Source organism: Physeter macrocephalus, chromosome 2 (genome assembly GCF_002837175.3).
Source record: "Physeter macrocephalus isolate SW-GA chromosome 2, ASM283717v5, whole genome shotgun sequence".
Classification (NCBI taxonomy): domain Eukaryota; kingdom Metazoa; phylum Chordata; class Mammalia; order Artiodactyla; family Physeteridae; genus Physeter; species Physeter macrocephalus.
In genome coordinates this window covers 138188000-138211503 of record NC_041215.1, presented here as the reverse complement: position 1 = coordinate 138211503, position 23504 = coordinate 138188000, and the positions used below count along the sequence as shown (strand labels likewise).

Below are 23504 nucleotides of genomic sequence, written 5' to 3'. Positions count from 1 at the left end.
GGGCCAGGCGGGCAGCCCGCTCGCGCCGCGTAAGGTGGGCCTGGGGCCCTGGGTGACCGCAGCCAGTGCCGCCAGTGCCGGTCCTGAGGGCCCCGGTGGTGAGGGCGGCGGGGCAGAGGCCCCGGGGCGGCGGGGCTGGGGAAGCTTCCCATGGGAAGGGCTGACTCTGCCCTCTGAACTTTCAAGCAGGCGGGTGGGATTGGGGGACGCCCCCAGGCTCTAAGTGTGTGAGCACCCGCGACACGCCCGGGAGGGCTCGGGGGCTCCGCCTGCACCCCTAGGGCGGGGGTCGCCCCTATTCGGACGTGCGGCTACGCTCCCAACTTGGATGTCCATTCGGGCGGGACTCAGCTTGGCCTGAATCTGCTTTCCTGCGGCCACAGCGCCAAGACGCTCCTCTCGTGCTGACCAAGGGGCACCTGGAGCAGGGGGTCCTCTGGGCCCCAGGCTTGGCCGTGGAGGTGCGCGAACCCCTCCTGTCCACGAACGAGGACACCACCTGCTTACCCTGAGCCCGAGGCCCAGCCCAGCCTCCTGGCCAGGACACACCCCCGCCACCCGGCCCGGGGTGGTCTGGGCCCCCAGGGACAGTTTCCTCCACAGGGCGAGGGACAGAGCTGGCTCTGTGCTCCAGGGAGGCCTGGTGCCCTGCCGCCCCACACTGGGTCTCTGGGAGACACCCTTCTCCCCACCCCCGCCCCAATTCACAGGTCACTGCCTGAGGGATCCGGCAGGCTGGGGCTCTATCAGGCCAAGCCTCCTGCTCTCGGGGAAGGAACCTCGCTGGTGCCGCCTCTGTTCCTGGCCCCTGCTGTCCATCTCCACTGAGAAGTGTCACCTTGGACGGCCAGGTCTGGCTGTGCCCCCAGGACAGCGCTAGCGAGGCTGCAGTGAGTGCTTGGTGTGGCCAGGGAGGGGTGGAGTGCAAGGACTGCCTCTTTGGGGTCATGAACCACAGGGCAAAGCCGGGAGCCCCTCCGCCTACGGGGGGCTTGCTCGGAGGTCACCCCACAACTGGTGTTCCTTGGCTGGCATTTCTCCCCACCCTCCCCTCTCAGTGGGTTTTAATTTCCGTTTTCCAAGCCGAGGTGGCAAAAGAACGCTTAACGGGCTCCCGGAAGAGCCCAGCTGGCGGGCAGGCGCCCCCCGCCGCCCACCCAGCGGGAGACTCAGAGCCAGCTCTAGGGAAGACTCCCCGAGAGGCCCCTCGGCGAGCCGGGGCCTCTGCTCCCGGGTCCTGGGGTCTTTCCTGGCCCCCTGACCACAGGGTGGACCGAGGGAGCAGCTAGGCGTGGTCGGGGAGAGGAGGCCCAGGTCCTAGGGGGCTCCCACACCCCTCGCGGCGTTGCCCAGGGAGGGGACGTCTGGCCTCGGGGGTAGGACAGAGCAGGGCGGGGGCTCCAGGGAGGGCGGCTCTTAGGCAACACTTTCCCGGGTGCCAGGAGCTGCCGGGACTGCTCTGCTAGTGACCCGGGGGTCCGGGTCGCTGCGTCAGGAGGGGGTGAAGAACCACCCCGGCAGCCGACTCCTAATGGCAAGGCTCCTTCCCTTGTCCGGCGCCCCTCCCCCCACTGCCCGCTGGGTCGGAACAAACTGCCTGGCCTCCAAGGCCTGCCATCTGGGCGCCCTGCCCCGTGCGGTCACTGAGCACGGCCCCGCTTGTGGGGTCCGAGGGTCGCCGCCCAGCCCTGCAGCCTGCGTGCCACGCACTCGCTCGTTCGTGGACTCACTGAGTCATTAACGCGACACCAGGGGAGCAGCTAACCGCGCGCCCTGGGGGCTGGGGACACTCCAGGGACGGGGTGAAAGTGAAGGTGGGCAGGCTGGAAGGACAAAGCAGGGGCGGAGGAGACATGGCGCGGGCCCAGCCGAGCCGACTGGGTGGGTGTGGCTGGGGTCCTGGACAGCAGGGCCGGACCTGCCCTCGACCACCCCCACCACCCGCAGCGGGGACTGCGTCCCCCGACCTCACCGTGAGCCGGCCCCCCGGCCCCCTCCTCCCGTGAGCAGCAGGGCCCTGGCCTCTGCATCACCCATTGCGTCCCCCAATCCCACCCGCCTGCTTGAAAGTTCAGGGGGCAGAGTCAGCCCTTCCCATGGGAAGGGCACCCGTCTCTTCTGGCCCCTCAGCGGGTGCCTCCCTCCAGCTCTGCTGGCGGTTCCCTGGGGGGCCCTTTCCGGTGAGCGTCTGCCTGGGTCACAACGCCGACCTACCCGCTGGGTCCCTCCTCTGGGAGGGGCCTCTCGAGAGACTCAGCCCCAGGGGCCCTCGGAGCCTCGTACAGCTCTGCTGTGCCACAGGCAGCTGAGGCCAGACGGGAGGCGGGGGCCGGGGCGCTGGCGGGCACAAGCCTGGTCTGCCCCTCTGTTGCTGGTGCCAGTCCCTGCCCTCTCTGGCTTCCGCCCAGGGGCACGAGGGTGACTGGCCGGCCGCCCCCCACCCCCGGCCCACCCCATCGCTTTTGCTTCCCGTGGAGACACCGTCCCCTCCCAGCAGGGGATCTGGAGATCCCTGGGGGAAACGCAGGCTCGGGTGGGTTGGTTGGAGGGGATGCACCCCTGGGAGCAGGCAGGGAGGGGGCGCCTCTGGGGGTCTGCCGCCCCCGCTGGCTGTGCAGGCGGCCGGGCCAGGTGTCTCGTGCTGGCTGGGCTGCGGCTCACCTCGGCTCGCTCTTGCCGGCCCTGGGCCTCCTGCTGCACCAGCTCCAGCTCCCACGTGGCCCTGGACAGCTCCTCCCTCAGCTGGCTGGTCTCCGCTTCCCTCAGAGACAGGGCCTGGGCGACGGGGTGCGGGGTGCTCGTGAGAGGGCTGTGGGGCTCTGAGGAGAGGCTCAGCAGAATTCTGGGTGCCACGGCCCTGCCAGGACGCAGGCTCTGGGAGGAGGAGCCCCTCAGAGGCAGCTGCATCCTGAGGGGGTGGGTCCAGCCTCCCAGCCTGCACTCAGGAAGCTCCCCTACCCGACCCGGGGTGCGCTTCCCCCTCCCACCTGCATCTGCCCAATGCCTGCTCTTTCCCAGCGCAGGTCAGGGGGCTTCACGGGCCACCTCCCCCCTGGAGCGCTCCCCCAGCTCCAGGCACAGAGCAGGAGCCGCTAATGGTTCTTAACCTCCCCAAGTGCTCCGCGTCGCTGAGGGTGAGGGGGTGCGCGGGAGCCCCCAGAGATGCCGCATTTCACCCGCCAGCCCCGAGGTGGGCGGGACCCCTGCTCTGTCATCAGGCTGTGGGGTGGCAGAGACTTGGTAATGCCCGTCAGTCACAAATACACAGCCTCTCCATGCCAGGCCCCCTGGGGAGGGCAGCCTGGAGACGTGCTTGGGGTGTCCGACGAGTATTTACAATGTTATTTATAATGTGGCAACAAGACTCCCACCGAAGGGAGGCCAACGGAACGAAGGGGGATCCCTGCACACGTCAGGGCGTCACGCCGCTGGGAAAAAGAACCATCGAGCTCTGAACAGAGTGTGGGAAGACCCCAGAGCTGTTGATCCTGAGAAGAGAAAGGCCCAGAACATTGTGTGTCCTCTTCATCCTTGCGCTGCAGAGGCGGGCGTAAGAGTGTGTATTCCCACTTGCTGGCCTGTGCACGGCAGTCTCCGGGAGGAGGTTTGTAACAAAGAGTGTGTCTGCTTTTTGCCCTGGGTGCTGGGGGAGCCTCTAACCCCCCGGAATTTCACAAGTAAGGGTTGTCTGTTATTTGCGGACCCCGGGACCACACCCGAGCTTGTGCTAACAAGGTGGTCAGAACCCTTGGGCAGTGAGCCGCTGAGATCAGCCTGAGCACCCAGCCTCTGGGAGGGGGCTGGACCCCGAGTTTAGTCCATCACACCCACACAAGGAAACCCCAATAAAACCCTGGAGCTTACCGGCCAGTAAACACCCTAACGTGCCAGTGGGTGACCTGCCCTGCCTCGGCGGAGAGAGAGCCCGTCCCTGTGTCTCTCCACTGGGCTCGTCCTGACTTGTGTCCTTTACAATAAAACTAATTGCAAGTGTAGTGCTTCCTGGAGTTCTGTGAGTCACCCTAGTGAACAGTTGAACCCGGGGTTCTGCCCTCCCCGGACCTTCGTATAATGCTCTTCCTCTACCACAGCCTCCTGCTCCTCCTTCAAACCCCACCCTCGACATGCCGTCCTCACTTTCAGGAAGCAGGAGAGCGGAGTGGCCAAGGACACGGTCCCCGCTGCCCAGCAGGTGTACCGTGCCACCCTGGCAAGTTATTCAATGTCTGGGAATCTCTGTTTCCCACCAGTCAAAGGGGGCCGATAAGAGCATGCACCTCACAGCATTGTGAGAACCAAACTAGAGGTGCAGAGTCTGACAATAAACCTTGGTTATTCCTGCTACTCTAACTCTTCTCCCGCAATCTGTAGCTTGTACCACCATCTGAGAGTCCTGTCACAGTGTGACAACCCACACGAATGTGTTTACTTGTCTGTTCCATTCACTCAACAGCGCATGCTTCGGGGTGGCACGGAATACTGCAACAGCCTGGACTCAGAGGGTAGCTTTCACCTGCCCGGTGTCTGAATCCCAATGGCCTGTGGGATGGGAGGCTGGTCAAATAAGTGGCTGATGGATGGACATACTGATGGCTGGCTGGCTGGCTGATCAGATGGATGGAGGGATAATCAGACACATGGACAGTCAGTGGATACGGATGGGCAGCTGAGCGTGTGGACAGACGGAAGGATCTTTAAGTGAATGGATGGATGGCTGGTTGAGTGAGCGGTTGAACAGATGGATGGTCAGGTGAGTGGATGGGTAGTTGTTGTGTGGATGGATAGTTGGATGGATGTTTAAGCAAAGCTGATGGACAGATCTATGGTCAGGTGTGTGAATGGCCAATTGGGTACGTTAATAGAGGGCTATGTATGTGGGTAGACAGCTGGGTGTGTGAATAAAGGATGGGTATTCAAGTGGACGGATGGATGATGGACGAGGGAGTGGAGGGACAGCGAACTCTGCACGGATGTACAAATGGGCAGGTAGATTAGCGGGCAGGTGGACGGATGGGTGGATGGGTGGGTGGGTGGATAGGTGGATGGATGAACAAATGGTTGGACTGGTGGATGGATGGATGGATGGATATGGATGGGTAGATGGGTGGATGGGTGGATGGGTGAACAAATGGTTGGACTGGTGGATGGATGGATGGATGGATATGGATGGGTGGATGGGTGGATGGATGAACAAATGGTTGGACTGGTGGATGGATGGATGGATGGATATGGATGGGTGGATGGGTGGATGGGTGGATGGATGGATGGATATGGATGGGTGGATGGGTGGATGGGTGGATGTCTGTCCACCAGGACTGCTGTGGAAGATCAAAGCTGCAGTAACAGTGGTGGGGAAAGGTTGCCCCACACAGCCCTCTTGCTGGGTCGGAGAAGGCACTGTGAGCAGACAGGAGGACTCCCCACTGCCTCGTCGTCCGCCCATCACCTGCCGCATCTCATGTTCCAGCTGAAGGAGACTCTCATCCCGCGCGTGCTTCAGGCTCTGAATTTCCTCCTTCAGAGCCTCCCTCTTGGCTGCACTTTTTGCCGCCAGCTCCTTCTCCTGTTCCAGCCTGCGTGCTGCCACTTCCTTCTCCTCTGTCAGAGACAGACTCAGGGTCTCCTGGGCCGAGGGAAAGGGACAGGCTGTGAAGACTCACGGGTCAGGACTCGTGAGACCAGCAGGCGCCTGTGTTCCTGAGTGAGACTGGGTTCATGGGACGTCAGGGCACGACAGGTGCCCAGGGACCGTCCGGTCCGGCCAGCCTCACACCGACACCTCACACGCAGTGACACGCGCTGCGAAGGGCTCTCTGGGCCCCAGCGGCCACCCCACCCCCCACTCAAGGTACAGCTCAGAAACCTTTCCTGAGCCTCCACAGAGCACCAGGCACCCTGACATGCAAAGTGTGTAAGGACGTGTCACTCGAGGCCTTCTGGGCCTGTGACCAGTGGGACGTCTCAGAGGGGGACAGCGCTCCCTCCAGCTATGGGCCCTCAGACTGCGGCCAGGTCAGCCGACGCCCGTGGGCGCCTCTTCCGTGAGGGACAGGGCCCCGGCCGCCCACGCGCACTGTCAGGGGTCCTCCGGCCCAGCCTCAGCGCGGCCTGGGCACCCCTGCCGCCCGGCTGCTCTCCTGGGCCCCTCCCCAAGTGCCTGCCGTCCCTGGGGACACGGTAGACTCCCAGGCAGCGACCGGGCAGCTGGGGGCCGGTCCCGGGGAGGCAGACCTTCTCCCCCTGGAGCCGGGCTGGGTCCTCGAGCTGGGCAGGCTCCTGGCTCTCCAGGGCCAGCTGCGCCTCCTGCTCCCGCTGAGCCGCCTGCTGCAAGAGCCGCCCCACGTCCCCCTGCAGCTCCGTCTCCTGGACCTCCCGGGTGCTCTTCAGCCGCTCCATTTGCACTGTGAAGGGACAGGCGCATCCGACACCCGCCGCGGGGCCCTCCCCCACCCCACCTCACCCCCCGGGACACCCTGCGGCCCTGTGAGCCCCTGTGGGGTGGCAGCCCCCGGCTCTGAGGATACTGCCCAAGCCAGAGGGACAGAGCCCCCCAGGCACCGCTGCAGGCACGTGTCCTGATCCCAGCCCGCGCTGGGCAGCCCGCACGCTGCAGGCTGGGCTGAGCAGGGACAGGAGCGCAGGGGGCGGGGCCGGGGCTGCCACGCTGACCTGTGGCCACAGCCCATTCTGAGCCTGGGGCCAGCGCTGGCAGCCGTGCCCACCCATCACAGAGAGTCGTGGCACAACTCATTCCGACACACGAGCTGTAGGCTGTGTTTGGGCCCCTTGGGGGCCGGGGAGGGGGGGCAGCGCATCAGGGGACGAGCTCGGCTAAGGGGTCCTTCTGGGGCTGATCTGGGGACGGGAGCAGAGGGGGCCCGTCTGCGGAGCACCTTGCAGGGCCTGCCGGGCCAGCCTCGCGCTCTGGGCCTCTCCCTCCAGCTGCTCCTGCTGTGACGGCAGCTGTGACGCCAGCTGCTGGGCCTCAAAGAGGCTGTTCTCCAGGGAGTCCCTCTCGGCCCTGCAGAGAGTCATCAAACAACAGGCGAGTCACTCACGCCGGCGGAGGATCCTGCCAACGAGGGACAGCGTGGAGCCCATTTGCTAGGACGGTGCCCGTCAAGGCTGGGATAGTAAATCAGAAGGCAAACAGGGGACAGCTCATTCATCTTAAATCTCTAAGAACAAATTGGACCCTGCATAAAAAATGTTCCAGGTGGACTAAAAAGCTGAAATGCAAAAACAAAACAAATAGACAACAACTAAGCAACTCAGAACTGTGAAAATAGTAGAAAAAAGTCCAGAAGGGCATTTTATAATCTTAAGCAAGACACAAAAGCCAGAAGACAAAAATAAGGAGGCCAACAGATCTGAATACACTTAAAGAGAGGGAGACGGAATCTTTTGTGCAGAAAATATTCCACAAACCAAGTCAAGAGACAAGGGACAGGGCTTCCCTGGTGGCGCAGTGGTTGAGAGTCCGCCTGCCGATGCAGGGGACGTGGGTTCGTGCCCCGGTCCGGGAGGATCCCACGTGCCGCAGAGCGGCTGGGCCCGTGAGCCATGGCCGCTGAGCCTGCGCGTCCGGAGCCTGTGCTCCGCGACGGGAGAGGCCACAACGGTGAGAGGCCCGCGTACCGCAAAAAAAAAAAAGACAAGGGACAAACTTGGAGAAAATATTTGCACTAAATATGCAAAGGGTTAATATCCGTCATATACGAGGAGCTCCTACCAATCAGTGGCAGAAAGCATCTGATCCTACAGAAAAATGAGAACAATCAATGGCTGTTATTCACAAAGAAAACACGAACGGTGAATAAACGTAAGAAACTCACTAGTCCTCACGGGGGTTCAAATCACAACTGTGATGGTTATCGATTACGAGTCACATTAGCAAAAGCTTAAAATAACGCTCATATCTAGTGTTGGCAAGGGTGTGAGGAGGGGGGGCTGGGAGATGTCCAAACGTAAGCGCGCACATCTTCGGGCCAGCAATCCCACTCCTAGGGGTCAGTTCTTCCGAAATACACACGAACCAGTGGCGCAGAGCAGGCCTGTTCCCCTTCACACAGGGCGTCAATCAGACTCAGCTTCAATGCCATGAAATGCTAGAACGTTCTCCGAAACTACGGGGCATCTCGTCAGCTACTAAGACAATGAGGACATTCTCTTAAAGAGTCACTCTGAGAAGCAGCCTCCAGAGCGGAACTCGCACAGCGCGATTCCCCCGCGTGAAGAAGCCGCCTTTGCGTCTGGGCACAGACACAGCCCTTCAGAAAGTGCCTGGGCTGAACAAGGTGACTCACAGCGGCGCCCACTTCCGGGGACGGTGATGACACGGGCTGCATCTCTGACGGCGAATCCATCAGTCACCAGCCAGCCAACGAGCGTGTGCTCTGCCCAGTGCTGGGTGATGTACGGTGAAAAAAACCACCAACCAACCAACGAGGACACACCACAAACTCTCAACACAGATACCCACATGAAGACACAGACAGCCGACGCACAGCCCCAAATGGCTCGGCGGATCAGGGAGGGCCACGGGCCCTGGGGGACCTTGCTCAGCCTGTCCCGGCCCGGCCACAGTCTCCCTCGGGCCCCCCGCACACCGCTGCCGCCAGTGTCGGAGTGGGGTGTTGTCAGCACCTTCCCGGGCGTCCTGGTGTCTGCAGAGCCCGGGAACCTCACTCCTCTGATATCCTGTCCCCCCTCCAGTCCCCACCCTCTTAAGCACCCCACATGTTCCCCACTCTCCACGTCTGGATGGCTCTCCCCAGCTGTCTGTGCCCACCTGGTCCCCTCTGAGGGGAGTGACCTGGGCCGGTCCCGGACACTCTAAGGATGTGTCCAGTCTGTCCCTCCACCAGAGCCCGGGAGCATCTCACTTCCTGGAAGGAGGCCCGGCACCACCAGCAAGGGTGCGTGGGGTACAGGTGGGGACCCCAGTCCATCTCGCTGGAGCCTGAGAACTGAAAGAGGTCCGCGGCACTGCAGCCTTGTCAGGGCCTGGGACTGGGGGCCGGAGGACCCTGAAACCTGGGCTCCTCGGTCATCAGGAGAAGCAAGCCATGTCCCGTGCGCCCTGTCACCAGAAGCTCAGACTGGTCCCTGTGAAGTGCTGTTTAGCGGGTGTGGGACTCCGTCTGGGAGCTGCAGGGCCTCCATGCACAGAGGCCCCGGGCCCAGTGCTGAGGCTGGGGGAGGGTCCCCTGACCAGGGCCCATGATCTGGGCGGCAAATGCTGGCGGGAGGAAAGAGGCCCCCTCCCCTGTCCTCTGAGCACTGGTGGGGCCTGGGACGGGGCCAGGAGTGGGGTCTTGGGACCCTCTGCTGCCACCCACCAGGAGGAGACTTCATCGGGCTTCCTGCTCCAATTTGTGCCCACGCTTTCTTTGGGAGGAGAGGTCTTCTGTGAAGAAGTTCAAGGACCTGGGCCTCTGAGTTTCCTCATGGCCCCCAGTTCTGGAATTTCGGGAGGAAGTCTTTCTACAAAAATACTTTGATGTTCCTGAGAAGGGCACAAGGTGCAGAAAGCCACCAGCTTTTGGATGTCCTTAGAGGTCACAGGCCAGCTCAGCTCACCGGGCAACAGCTGGCAGGGCACCCTGTTCTCGCCTACAGTGTCTGTTCCAGGTCTCCTGGAAGTGGGCCCGATGGTTTTCAGGGTTCACCCCCACCCCCAGCCTCGTGGTTCCTTGGGGCTGCCACCACCCTGGCTCCAGGGGTAGTCATGGGGCCCCAGCCTGCATGTCGGAGCCCTGCGACGTCCAGGATCTCCTCAAGGATGTCAAGCGGCTCAAGACGGCTATGGGCAGTGGCTCTCAGGCCTCGTGGGGAGAAGGGCGCTCTGTGTCTGCTGGAGGAGGAGCTGGGCGTGGCCTCTGGCCATCTTGCCAGCTCTCACCCCGAGCCTGCGCAGGAATGAAGTCTCCTTAGAGTTGAGCCACGCTGATGGGGGAAAGGCAGGCTGTTGAGGGCACCACAGGAGCGCCTGGATCCAGCCTTGCCTGAAGCAGTGTGTACCCTGAACTGCTCAGATCCATGAACAGGATGTTCCACACCTTTTCTTCTGCTGGTCTGAGATGGGCCAGTGCAGCCATCTTTCTCAGGAAAACTGTCCTAGGAAGGCTCTCGCTGCATTTACCTCTTCTAGGTGTTCTCTGACCCCATGGGCACTGTGTTTGCCCCTCCCTTACAGCCTCTCTCCCATGTAGACATACCTGCCCTGCCTTACAGTTGCTGAGTGACTGCCCATCCCTGCCACACCACAGGCTCCCTGAGGTCAAGGCCACATGAACACTCCCTGCTGACCCCAGGTACCTGAGGTCAGCTGCCTCCTCAGCTGTGAGCTGGCCCTGCCTCTCCAGGGCCTCCTGCTTGGCCAGCAGCTGGCCCCGCTCTTCAGACAAAGCCTCCTTCTCCTGCAGGGCCCTCTGGAGAGCGTCCATGTGGGCCTCCTGGTCTTGCAGGCTCTGGGCCAGCTGTTCCTCCAGGGCCTGTTTCTTGCATGTGACCTAGGGGAGGGGGAGGGGAAAGTCCAGCAGAGAGAGTGGAAGTGTGAGGAGGGGCCTCTCAAGAGCAAAGAAGGACTTCAGGAAAAGTGGTTTCATGCAGAACGGCATGGAGGAAAGAGTGGAGGAGGAGGGTGGCTATGAGGCATATTGGACCCCTGGTGCACGTGTGTGTTCACAGCAGAGGGACCTCCACTCCTGTCATCATGATGGAGAAATTATTGAACTGAGCACCCCCAGGTGGGACCCAGCTGCCAATCTAAATGGTAACCTCTGTTGGGCCACAAGTTTCTGGGGTCAGGAGACATGGCACAGAAATGCAAAGAAGGTGACAGAGGAACAGATTGTTGCAGACTAACACCTCCACCAAGAACATCACAAAAATCTAGACAAAACCTATCACAGGAATCTGTATAAGGCCTCAGAGAGCTGTCAAGGCAGCTGGGACTGAAGGAGCCCAGATCTTGGAGGAAAGGGAAACAGAGAGTGAGCCCACCACTCAGTATCTCTTCTCTCCTCAGAGCGTGTGCTGCTTTAAAAGTCTGGGCTGAGGAACTGAGAAGCCAAGGAGAGCTTCTGGCAGTACTGTGACCTTAGGAATACAAAAACTCGAGTTTACAGATACCAAAGCGGGAGGGTCCTGATAAACATCCCAGGTTTCTAGTTGTATTCACAGGAGGGCTTCATCCTAGTAGTGGTGGCGAATCAGAATAGACTCTCCCTCAAAAAACTGAAGCTCAGGTTTGAATCACCTCAATCATAGATTATGGTGATCATCTACCTTCACTGCCTGCCAGAATCAAAAGTAAATCCTCCTTAGAAGAAGAATAGCATCATCAAGATCCTCAAAATATTTCTATAATTTTTATGTATGATACTTGGCATTTAATCAACATGGCCGGGCATATCAGAGACAGAATCATACGGCATAAAATCACATGCAAGAACATAAAATAGACACACTGCCTCCCTGTCCCCCTGGCTATCAGGTGTTGGAGTTATCAAACACAGACTGTAAAATAGTTGTGATTAACATGTTCAGGAAGATGGATGGTGAAATGTAGAATTTCACAATAGAACTGGACACTTAATATCAATAATATAATTTGAAAATACAATAACCAAAATTAATAGATGGGTTCAATGGCAAGATAGGATAGAAGACTAGTAATCTGGAAGACAGACGAAAGAATATACTAGATTGAATCATGAAGAGAAAAAAGGAAGGAAAATATAGATAAGAGCGTAATAGACGTATAGGGCAAGACAAAAAGATCCAACATATGTGTAATTAGAGTTGCAGAGGGAGAGGAGAGAGAATATTTGAAGAGATATTGGACAAGAATTTCCCAAATCTAATAAAATACATCAAGCCACCAATTTAAAATGAGCCACAATCTTCCAAAAGGATGAAAACAAAGAAAATGTCACCTAGATATATCTTAGTAAAGTATCTGTGAAAAGATTTTGAAAAAGAATATGTATTGGGTCGGCCAAAAAGTTTGTTTGGGTTTTTCTGTAAGGTTACAGAATATATATATATACCCAATATCTATATGTATAACTGAATCACTATGCTGTACACCAGAAACTAACACAATGTTGTAAATTAACTATACTTCAATTTAAAATGCTAATAACATTTCAGAACAAAAATTTTTAAAAAGTTTCTGAATACCAAAGGTAAAGAAAAAATCTTTAAAAATCAGAGAAGAAAAACCACACGTTACCTATAAAAGAGCTGCAGTAAGACTGGTGTTTGACTTCCAAAGGGCAACAGTGAAAGTCAGAGGACAATGGAATGAATTCATCAAAATGCTGAAGGAAAATAATGGCTATTCTAGTATTCTATATCTAGTGAAAATATTCTTCATCAATAAAGAACACAACGTTCTGCTTCTGATAATGGTGAAGTAGGTTGTTGGAGACCAACCTTCCCACCATAGCAGCTAGAAAAGCTGTACAGCACACCTCCAACATATCTGTGTGAAGGACTTAGAGATACCAAGGCAGTCCAGACCCAAGGAGGTCCAATTACTGAGAGAAGTGTGTTCAGGTGACCCTAATATTCTACCACAGATTTCCCCTTGAGGGATCTGCCAGCTCCTAAGAGGCTCTGCCAGAGCCTCGGGAGCCGAGGATGAAGCCTTAGCTAAAGGGTTGGGAGGTGTCCTATGGCTTCAGCAGGCTTAGAAGACTGAAGAGACAGGATCTGGAGTTCAGAGCTACCAGAGCAGCCATAGCACAGGAGGCTAGGACATCAGAGAGGAGGTAAGTCTGAGATGCTGTACATTTAAAAAAATGGTACTGCTTTTTTATAACTCACAACTGTATAGGGCCAAGGGATTATGAATCTGAACAGAAAGCGCAGCGGAGCATCTGGAAGATCAGGCAGAACTTTTGGCAATCTCAGAATTGAGACAACAAAACCCGGAGTTCAGGGTGGGGGCCCTAGTTAGCAGCACAGGAGAGCTGTATTATACTGTGAGGTCAACACCCTGAGGTAGCTCACTCTTCAAAAAAGACTGAAACCAGTTACAAAACAGCTAAATCCAAGATGGGATAAAGGTGATCTGCTCTGACTCTGATATCCTAAAATGAAAAGCAAATTCCCTTTGGAAGAAATTTATATCACCCAGAGTCTCAAATTAGCTCTACAAGACCTCAAAGTCTGTCACTCAATTAAAAATTATTAAGCACCAGGAGATAAGGCCAAAGGACTGAAAAGCAAGAGATAAAAGACAATAGAAATAGACCCAATTTGGGGGTCCAGATGTTGGAGTTATCAGACAAAGACCTGAAAAATATTATAATTAATGTGTTCAAGAACATATCCGAGAAGGTGGAGAATTTCACTAGATAGCTGAAGTGTGTGTGTGTGTGTGTGTGTGTGTGTGTGGTTGAAGTGACCATTTGAAGCAGAAATATTAATAATGTATTATAGAGTTTATAACAACATATGTAGAAATAAAATATATGGCAACAAGCCCTAAGGATGGGAGGGATAAATGGAATATATTGTTGTCACGATCTTACATTGTTTGTGAAATAGTATAATGTTATTTTAATATAGACTGTGCATACCATAATTTTAAAGTAATCACTAAAATAATAACAAGAAGAAGTATAGCTAAAAAAAATTAATAGAGAACATAAAATGGAATACTAAATAAATATGCAACTAACCCAAAAGAAATCCAGAAAGGCAAAATGTAAAAATTTACAAAAAAAAGAGATAAATAGAAAACAAACACCTAGAAGGTGGACTCGAACCAAGCATATCAACAGTTACCTTACATGTAAACGATGTAAACACTCCAGTTGAAAGGTAGAGATTGTCAGAGTAAATACAGAAGCAAGACCCGACACACTTTAAATATACAGACATAGACGAAATGAAGGTTAATGTATGGAAAGGATATAACACGGAAACAGTAAGCAAAGAAAGTTGGTGTGGCTATATCAATATCAGGAAAATTAGATATCAAGAAAACAAATGTTACCAAAGATAAGAGGGGACATTTTATAAAGATAAAAAGTCAGTTCATCATGAAGACTTAAAATACTAATTTGTATGCTCCTAAAAATAGGAATTCGAAATATATGAAGCAAAAGTAGACAGAACTAAAGGTAGAAATAGACAATTCCACAATCATAGAGATTTAAATGTCATTAATAGAACAAGTAGACAAAAAACATCAAACAAATCAAACAAACAAATAAACGCCATAAGGACACAGAAGACTTAAACAACAGTATCAAGCAACTTGACTTAACTGATATTTATAGGCACTACACTCAACAATGGCATAATACACATTCTTTTTACATGAGCATGGAAAGTTCAACAAAATAGATAATATGCTGGGCCATAAAGCATGCTTCAATACATTTACATCTGTTCAAATAATATGGAGTATGTTTTCTGACCTTATTGGAATTATATTAGATGTTGATAACAGTTAGATACTTAGAAAATTCCCATATTTGGAAATTAGGTAATATATGTCTAAATAATCCATGGGTCAAAGAAGAAATCACACAGAGAATGAGAAAATAGTTTGAACTGAATGATAATAAAAACACAACAGGCAAAATTATTAGGATGCTGAAGAAACAGCCACAAGACCAAGTAGGAAATCTGAATAGCCCTATATCTAATAAATAATTAAATTTTTATCAAAACTTTTCTCACAACGAAAACTCCAGACTTAAATGACTTCACTAGTGAATTCTACCAACATTTAAGGAAGAAACAGAAATTTTAAAACACTTTCAGGAAATAGAAAAGGAGGGAACACTTCCCAACTTATTCTGCGAGGCCAGCATAACCCACATTCCAAATCTGACAAAAACATTATGAGAAAAAAAATTATAGACTAATATTCCTCATGAATATGGATGTAAAAATCCTTAACAAAACATTATGAAATTGTTTATCTCAGGTATGCAAGGTTGTTTTTTTTTGTTGTTTTTTTTTTTTTTTTTGCGGTACACGGGCCTCTCACTGTTGTGGCCTCTCCCGTTGCGGAGCACAGGCTCCGGACGCGCAGGCTCAGCAGCCATGGCTCACGGGCCCAGCCGCTCCGCGGCATGTGGGATCTTCCCAGACCGGGGCACGAACCCGTGTCCCCTGCATCGGCAGGCGGACTCTCAACCACTGCGCCACCAGGGAAGCCCTGCAAGGTTGTTTTAACATTAAAAAATAAACCAATATAATTAGCTGTATCAACAGAATAAGAATGATGGCATGATCATCTTCATTCATTCAGGGAACACATTTAACAGAATTCAAAACCCATTCATAATTTAAAAAAAAAAATCTCAGCATGCTAGGAATAAAAGAGAGCTTCCTCAATCTGATAAGAGGCATCTACGAAAAGCCTATAGATAACATCACACTTCATGGTGAAATATTGAATTCTTTCCCCGTGGTTGAGTTTGGGAGAAGGATGGCCACTCTCACTACTTCTTTTCAATTTTGTTCTGTAGGTCTTTAGCCAGTGAATTAAGATGAGATAAAAGTCACTGAGATCAGAAAGGAAGTAAAACTGTTGTTATTCACAGATAACATGATTATGTACATGTAAAACCCTGGTGCTTATCAGTGGATTTGTCAAGGTTGCATGATTGAAAGTTAATCTGTGAGATTGTATTTCTATATACTAGTAATGGACATAGGAAAATGAAATTAAAACAGCAATGCACAATATCAAAACTAGGAATTAATTTAATCAAAGATATGCAAGACTTCTACACTGAAAACTACAAAACACAGCTGAGAGGAATTAAGTAAAGAAAAACATGGAGAGATATACCATGTTCATGGATGGACAACTAGATACAGTTAAGATGTCCAGTCTTCTCAAATTGATCTATAAATTCAACACAATCCCAATCAAGGTTCTACCAGGCTTTATTGGGTATAGAAATTGACAATCTAATTCTAAAATGTATATGAATATGCAAAGGTTTGCGAACAGCCAAACAATCTTGAGAAGAAGGATAAGATGGGAATACTCACATTACTTAATTTCAAGACATTAAAAAGCTACAGGAATGAAGACAGTGCAGTTTTGGCGAAAGGATGAACAAATAGATCAGTTTGCACAGATCAACAATATGACCTGGGCACATATATGCACATGTATGATCGATTTATTTTCAACAAGTTGCCAAGATAATTCAAGGAGGAAAGGAAAGTCTTTTCAAAAATTGGTGCTGGAACAACTGGATATTAGTATGAAAAATAATGGACTTCAGTTCCTATTTCATACCACACACCTGTGGTTCTTACACCTTAATGTGCATCAGAATCACTGGGAGGGATAATTAAAATCCAGATTTCTGGGCCCCACCCACAGAGTTTCAGATTCAGTAGGTTTGGGGAGGGCAGCTGAGAATTTGCATTTTAAACAAGTTCTCAAGTGATACTGATGCTGCTGGTCTGAGGAACACACTTTGAGAACCACTGCTGTACAGAAAAATCAACTTGAAATGGATCATAGACCTAAGAGCTAGATGAAAACAGAGCAGGATATTGTCTCGTCCTTGGGCTAGGCAAAAATTTCTCAGACAGCCCCTAGAAAACACGGACCCTAAATTTTTTTAAAACTTGGTAAACTAAATTGTGCCAAAGTTAAACTTTTCTGTCCATCAAAAATACCATTAAGAAAATGTATAGGCGAGTCACAGAAACGTGAGTACATCTGTCTGGCAAAGTACTTTTATCCAAGATATATGAACTCCTATATATCCATAACCAAAATATGAAAACCCAATTAAAATAGGCAGTAGACTTGAATAGATACTTGACAAAATAAGGTATATGAATATTTAGTAAGCACATGAAAGTGTGCTTAATGCCATTTGTTATCAGAAAATGCCAATTAAAACCACGATGGCATATAACTTCACACACACAGAATAGCTAAAAAATAAAGACGGACGATGCCAAATGTTGGCGAGGCTGAGGTGCAGCTGGAAGCCTCCCACGCTGCTGGGGAGTAAAATGATACAACCACTTCGGAAGACTGCCTGCCAGTTTCTTATAAAGTCCAACACACACCTACCCAGTGACGCCACAATTGCACTCCTATGTACTTACTCAAGAGAAATGAGACTATCCATACGTGACTTGACCACGAATGCTCATAGCAGTCTTGTCCACTCCCCAAATGGAAAGAACCCAGAAGTCCAGCAGCAGGCAAATGGGTTAGCAAATGTGATTTATCCGTACGATGGAATATTACTATGCAGTCAAAAAGAAGGAGCTCTTGATACACCTAAGAACGGGGATGACTCTCAAAGACGTCGTGTTGAGGGAGCGAAGCCGGGCTCAAAAGAGTCTATGCCCCATGACTCCATTTACAACAAGGTCTAAACTAGGTCGGGGCAGAGGCCGCCGGGGTGGCGGTGACAGGAGGGAGCCCGCCGGGCTGGCGGAGACACTTTGCATCCTGACTGTGCTGGTGGCTACACAGGTGCTTACAACTGTCAAAAACGCACTGGCTTACTGAGTGTGGTCACTCTTTGACTAAAAAAAGAGGAAAAGATGACCCCCAAAAAGGATAGGACAGAGTCTGAGAAACAGAAAGAGGCTGGACTGAGTCCCAAAGGTGACAGACCATGGCGTCTGAATGCCACTGGGGGCCGGAGATGCTGCAGAGACAGGGTTTCCATGCGGACTGACAAGGCTGATGTCAGGAGAAAGCAAAGGTGCTGCAGTGTCTCGTCCCAGGGAGTCTGACCTCCTCCATGGAAGAGCCACGTCAGCAGATTTGGGAATGAACGCAGGCACGCGTGCGCGAGTGAGTGATGGGGCAGCTCTTTTGTGTGGATGTGGTCCAGGAAGGAGAGAAACAAGACAACGGAGGCGCAGTGAGGCCTTTCCCCCCGAGTGTGTGAGCGTCAGCGGGCCCGAGGCCTTCGACCCTCTGACCTGGGGAGAACCCAGCCCCCGGCTGTTGGGGACAGGCCTGATGTAGACGTCCTTCTTTGTGTGTCCCTCCCCCACTCCCCACCTCCCAGCACTGGGAAGACGGCTTCGAATCAGCCATGTCAGGCAGCGTTGCAGTTCGAAAGCGCTGGTGGGGACACGCATCCTGAACCGGCGTGACTTCCAAAGGTGCCGTGTGCCGGGCCGCCCCAGAGGCAGCGGTGGCCCTGCTGGGTGGGGCTGGGAGCCCGGAGCCCCGCGGACCCCTCACCTGGCCCACCTGCTCCCGCAGCTGGGCCCGCTCTTGCCGGAGCCAGGCCACCTGCCCCTCCAGCCTCTCCAGCCGCCCCTCCAGGTGATCGCAGGGCTGCTGCAGGCCCCTCCGCTCGGCCCGCACGAGCTCCAACCGCTGCTCTGCCCACGCCAGCTGCCGCCGGAGGGGCAGGGAGGGGTCCATGTGCAGGCCCCGCCCCCCACACCCTCAACCCCCGAGTCCAGGAGGGGAGAAGGTGGGGAGAGGATGGGTGAAAGCAGGGCCCTGAGCTGGGGGGAGCAGGGCGGGGGCAGGAACCCACAGGCACGCCGGGGAAGCGAGGCTCGGGCAAGGTCCGTCCCCCTGGGCCTCGTCTCACCTGCAAGACCAGGGGGCTCCGGGAGCCTCTGTCCCGAGCCGGCCCCGCCGCCAGGACAGCCATGGCAGCAGGGCAGCGCCTCTGTTCCACCTCCTCCGCCTTGAGCTGGCACGCGAGCAGTTCCAGGTCGGTCTCGCTGGACTCGTCCTGGGGGGGCGGGAGGGCAGAGGTCCCCAGCGGGGAAGCCAGGGAGGGCCTCTCAGGTTCATGGGCAGAGCTTCCCCTGGGCAGAGCTATTAGCGCCGGGGAGGGAGCGAGCCCCGCATCACGGAGGTGTGCGAGCCGGAGCTCTGGGTGGGGCCTGGTGGAAGGGGGCCCGCGGTGGTGAGGCCTCTGGGGCAGACGGTGGCCCCCGGGTACAAAGCTGCAGCCAGGAGAGGTGACAGGGCGACCGAGGGAGGCGGCACCCTGAGAGAAGGTGTGCCCAGCGCTCAGGGAAGGTGGGCCGGTGCCCACTGGCCAGGGACCCAGGAGGCCACCGCCGAGTCTCGGGGCTCTGGGGATGGCCTGAGGACCCAGGCAGCGCGGGGAGAGGAGCGGAAGTCGTACCCGGGCCAGGGCGCTGCGCAGACCCTCCCCCTCACTCTCCAGGACGTCCCCCTGCAGCCGCGCTGTGTTCAGCACCTCCTGGGACGACACCAGCTGCTTCTCGAGCCCCGAGACCTTCTCCTCCAGCTGCTCCAGGCGCCCTGGACTGAGACCGGAAACCAGAGGGCAACGGGCGCTAGGTCGCCTCGGGGCAAGATGGGGGCCCGGCAGGCAGGGCAGCTGCCTCCAAGCCCAGGGGCCCCAGAGGAGCGTGGCTCGCCCCGCAGGCCAGGAACTGCTGAGCCGTTTCTGGCTGGGGGTGGCACCGTCAGCGGAGACCTGGCCCGCACGCCTGGGTGAGGAGCGCGCACTCGCTGGGGCACCCGTCTGGGCTGGGCCCAGGGTGGCGGACTTGCCCCGGGGGTGGCGCTGGGCCGGACGTGGAGTGGGTGGCTGGGTGGCGGTGGGGGCCGGCCGCCGTGGGCGGGGCCTGCTGTCTCGCCAGGCACCCTGACCCCTGCGATGAGGCTGGTGAAGAAGAGGTCCCATCAGCAGCTGAGGACGCCGGGGCCCAGAGGGGACAGGACAGCCCGCTGCTTCGCCAGCCCCTCCTCTGCCCCGCGCCCCCGCAGGACGCCTCTCTGCAGCCCCGCGTTCCTGGCCTGCAGACGGCCGCTCCTCGTGCGAAACATCCACCTTCCCCCCGGCTCCTCCCCCGCTCCTCCAGAGCTGCCTTCTCTCTGGGAGCAGGGGAGGAGAAGCTGGGGGCCCGGGCGTGCAGCCGGGGACGGGAGCCCAGGGACCCTCGCTGGGCGCATTGGAGCCTCGGCCGAGTACCGGGAGGTTAGACAGTGCGGGGGCCGTGGAGGCCACTCGGGGCCGGGGCTCAGGGACGAGCGGGACGGACGAGAAGACCAGCGGCTCGGGCCCTGGCTGGCCTGTCCCCTGGGGCAGCCACCCGCGGGCTGGCCTGTCTCCTGGTGGCCCTGTGGGGGTCCCTGACGCCCTGGAGGGCCTTGCGCCCGGGGTGTCCCTGCCGTCGGCCTCCGCACCTGTAGGCTAGGCTCCGCCAGCCCTGCAGAACCCAGCGCGGGGAGGGGCGCCTGCCCCACGGGAGCCCCACAGCCCCAGGTCTGCTTGCGCTGCTCACCTGCCCTGGCGGCCGACCCTGTCAAAGCTGTGCTCGCCGCTGGCCGCCGCCGGCCAGGTCCCCTCTGCAGGTCGCCCGGCAGCCAGAGCTGCAGCCTCAGCAGCTCTCCCCCGGCCGTGCTCTGAAGCGCCGAGTCCTGCGGCCCCGTTCCCCAAATGTCCCTGGGGTTCAGCCCCTCCTCCCCCGGTGCTGAGGGGCCGCTCCGGCCTGCCCCTCCCCCGCCCCCAGGGCGCTGCGGCCAGACCAGCCCCGCCAGAGCCACGGCTGTGAGGGCGGCGCCCCTGCCAACGGCTCCCCCGCGGCCCCCGTGACCTCTGCTCCTCGGCGGGGCGAGGCGGCCCCGCCTGCCTGGCTTTGCACCCCACTCCTGCTCCTGTCTCCCCCTGGCAAGGCCCTTCCCGCCCCCCGGGGGCCCTCCCTGGCTCCTCTGCTCCCCGGCCCCTGTGCCAGGCCGAACCGCCTGCTCCCACCTCTTTGCCCACATCTCCCGTGCGTTTTTCAAGAGCGGGACTGGGATTAATTTTTTCTTTGGCCCTCCTGGCTCAGAACCGAGTGCACCGTCAGGACACCCAGAGAAGGGGCAGCCCCGAGGGACCTGCAGTCCCAACCCCCCGGGGTGAGCGAGGGAAGCACAGGAGGTGGCCCTGGCTGCCCCTGCGTCGCTCCCTCCTGCAGGAAGCCTTCCTGGGCCGCCAGCCCACTCCCCGCCCCATCGCCCGGCTCGGGCAGGGTGTGGATCTGGGAAGGCCCACCGAGCCTCTCACTCAGGACTATAAATCCTGGGGGATTCTCTTTCCAGGTCCTTCACCCCCACCGGCCCCAGGGCAGTAAGACGTGCACAGAAGAATGCAGACAGCCTCACGGCCGACTGCACCACGGAACACCAGATCCGCAGGACACGCCAGGAGGGCACGCGGGGCCACCCCAGTGGATGGGGCGGGAGTTGGGGTTTTATGGACCACCTGTGAGGGCTGGGTAAGACCCCCGGAGGAGTCCTGGCGGCCAGCGGGGAGGTGGGAGAGAGCACAGCCTGCTCCCAGGAGGGGAGCGTGGAAATGGGCCGGGCAGCCGGGAGCCTGGGATGCAGGCCAAGGGGCAGGCACGTGCTCAGCCTGGGCTCTGGGAAGGTGAGTCCTGGGGACACACAGCCCAGATGGGCCCAGACGAGGGACCAGGGGCTGTGCTCAGTGCAGGCAGGGGCTGGGGGGTGAAGGGGCGAGGAGGCAGCCTTCGGGCCGGGAGTACTTCCCGTCCGGGAGACGGCCCGCACTTCTCCCGCGGGGGGCATCGTGGAGAAGGCGAGCCCAGCCCGCCAGCCTCACCTTCCCGGGAGCTCGCCGGACTCCCGGCAGCGCTGCGCCCCCAGCTTGCCCGGGAGGCCCTGGCGCTCCCGGGCCTGCTCCTGCAGGAGCCTCCGCGAGGCCCGCAGCTGCCGCTGGCTCTCGGACGGCTGCTCGTGGAGCCCGGCGGCCGCTGCCTCGGAGGACTCCGGCCGCTGGCGCAGCTCCTGCCCGCGAGTGGGAGCGCGGCGTGAGCCCCGTGGCCCGGCCAGGCCTTCGACCACAGAAGCCAGCGGGGCTCCCGACTGCCCGAGAAAGGGTGCACTCAGACCGGAGACCCTCCCCGGGGTGTGGGGTTCGGGGGCAGGCGCCTGGTGGGACACAGGCCGGCCCTGTAACCGCGCTTCTCAGCCTGGTGGGCTTGGTGGCTTTGCTCCGGTGGGGACGGGGCGCAGCGCTGCCTCTGTGGCCACCCACCTGCTCAATGGCCGCCTGCACAGCCCGCGGCGCGGGGTCCGGGGCGGCCGGGGAGCAGGCCCGTGCGGGGGACGCGGCCCGTGGGGGGCTCCTTGGTTGGCCCTGCGCCTCCTGGCCTCGGATGCTGCCGCTGCAGGCTGGCTCCGGGCACCCCGCGTCTGCCTGCGCCACCTTCAGGGCGCAGGGAGGAAGGGGTGCAGGGGAGAGAGCTCAGGGCTGAGGTCGAACGGGTCCTTCCAGACCATCCCACGGGCCCTGCTCAACCACCAGGACGCCGCAGCCCCTCCGCTGCTCCACGCGGGAAGGGCCCGAGACGGGCCCGCACCTTCGTGATGCTGTCCAAGGTGAGCTGCAGGGATTGGACCTCAGCCCTCAAGTCTGCCGGGGCCGGCCGGCCTCCACTGCGATGGGACTCCTGCTGGCGGGGGAGGCTGCTCAGCGGGGCCCGGATTCCCCCACCGCGAGCCGCCCCTCCGCCAGCCCCACGCACCAGTTCCTGAACCTCCGGTCTGAGGGAGGAGACGGTTTCCTCCCGGTCTGCGTTCTGCTCTGTGAGCTTCCCCACCAGCAACGTCTGCTCCCAGAGTCTGGAGAGAAGTCGGGGTGGGGTCGTCAGCGTGGGGCACCGGCGGGCCCTGGAACCCCCGGCCCCGTCTTCCTCCTCCTGGGGTGCGGCCTGCCTGCTGGCCTCGGCCACCTCTGCCTGCGTGGGCCTTAGTCCCACTCCAGTCAGACACCTCTCTTCTGCTCTAGAACCTGCAGTGGCTCCCGCTGTCTCAGGGTAAAGCGCAGAGCCCGGGTGCAGCCCTGAAGGCCCCCGCTCTGACCCTGACTCAGCTCTAGCCCCACAGCGTGGCTTCCCAAGGCCCTGCTCTGTCCTTGGGGTGTGGAAGGTGCCGTGCTCACCTCTGGGCTTTTGTCCCGGCCAGTCCCTCTGCCTGGAACCCCTCTGCCACCGTAAGTCCAAGGGTGCTATTGTCTTTCCTTCCCGGGAACCGCCTTCTTCTCACAGACCCCTGGCTGCCCCCCAGCACCCGGGCCTCCCTTCCCGTGGGCCCACAGCACTCGGCTCAGGCCCCGGGCGGGCGCTGAAGCCTCGGGCTGTGCTGGGCCGCCTGTACCCCCGGGCCCGCCGTGGCTCTCCTGCGGGGCCGGCTGGGGTGTGCTGGACTCAGCTGGCCCCGAGGGCATTTGTGGCCACGTGAGTCCCAGGTCCCTGGCACAGAGGCCCGTGGCAGCGTTAGGAGCTGCCTCGTGTTTCCTGCCGAAGCTGCCCTCGCGAGACCTCCGAGCGCCACTCGTGAGTTCCGTGTCCAGAACCTCCCACGATAACTGGGAGTGGACCCCGGCCCCTCTGGGGGCCCTCAAAACAAGCGCCCACCCCTGGAGGGATAGGCCTTTTAGGCCTGAAGATTCTTCTGGAAGCAGCCACGGGGAAACGGTCCGAGTGCACCCAGGCCGGTGTCCACAGAGACGCGCCCGGTCTCA

At 57.3% G+C, this 23504-nt stretch overlaps 1 protein-coding gene across 1 annotated transcript in view; it reads right to left on the bottom strand.

Moving 5' to 3' along the window:
- CROCC2 (ciliary rootlet coiled-coil, rootletin family member 2) overlaps nt 1-23504 on the bottom strand; it is a 58878-nt gene that overhangs the window by 23601 nt on the left and 11773 nt on the right. The window contains 13 exon segments of the mRNA XM_028497199.1: nt 2662-2775; nt 5447-5623; nt 6232-6401; nt 6894-7021; nt 10321-10514; nt 18221-18384; nt 18386-20054; nt 20162-20395; nt 20730-20796; nt 21582-21766; nt 22017-22187; nt 22342-22431; nt 22507-22603. Coding sequence (XP_028353000.1) covers nt 2662-2775; nt 5447-5623; nt 6232-6401; nt 6894-7021; nt 10321-10514; nt 18221-18384; nt 18386-20054; nt 20162-20395; nt 20730-20796; nt 21582-21766; nt 22017-22187; nt 22342-22431; nt 22507-22603 — 3460 coding nt within the window.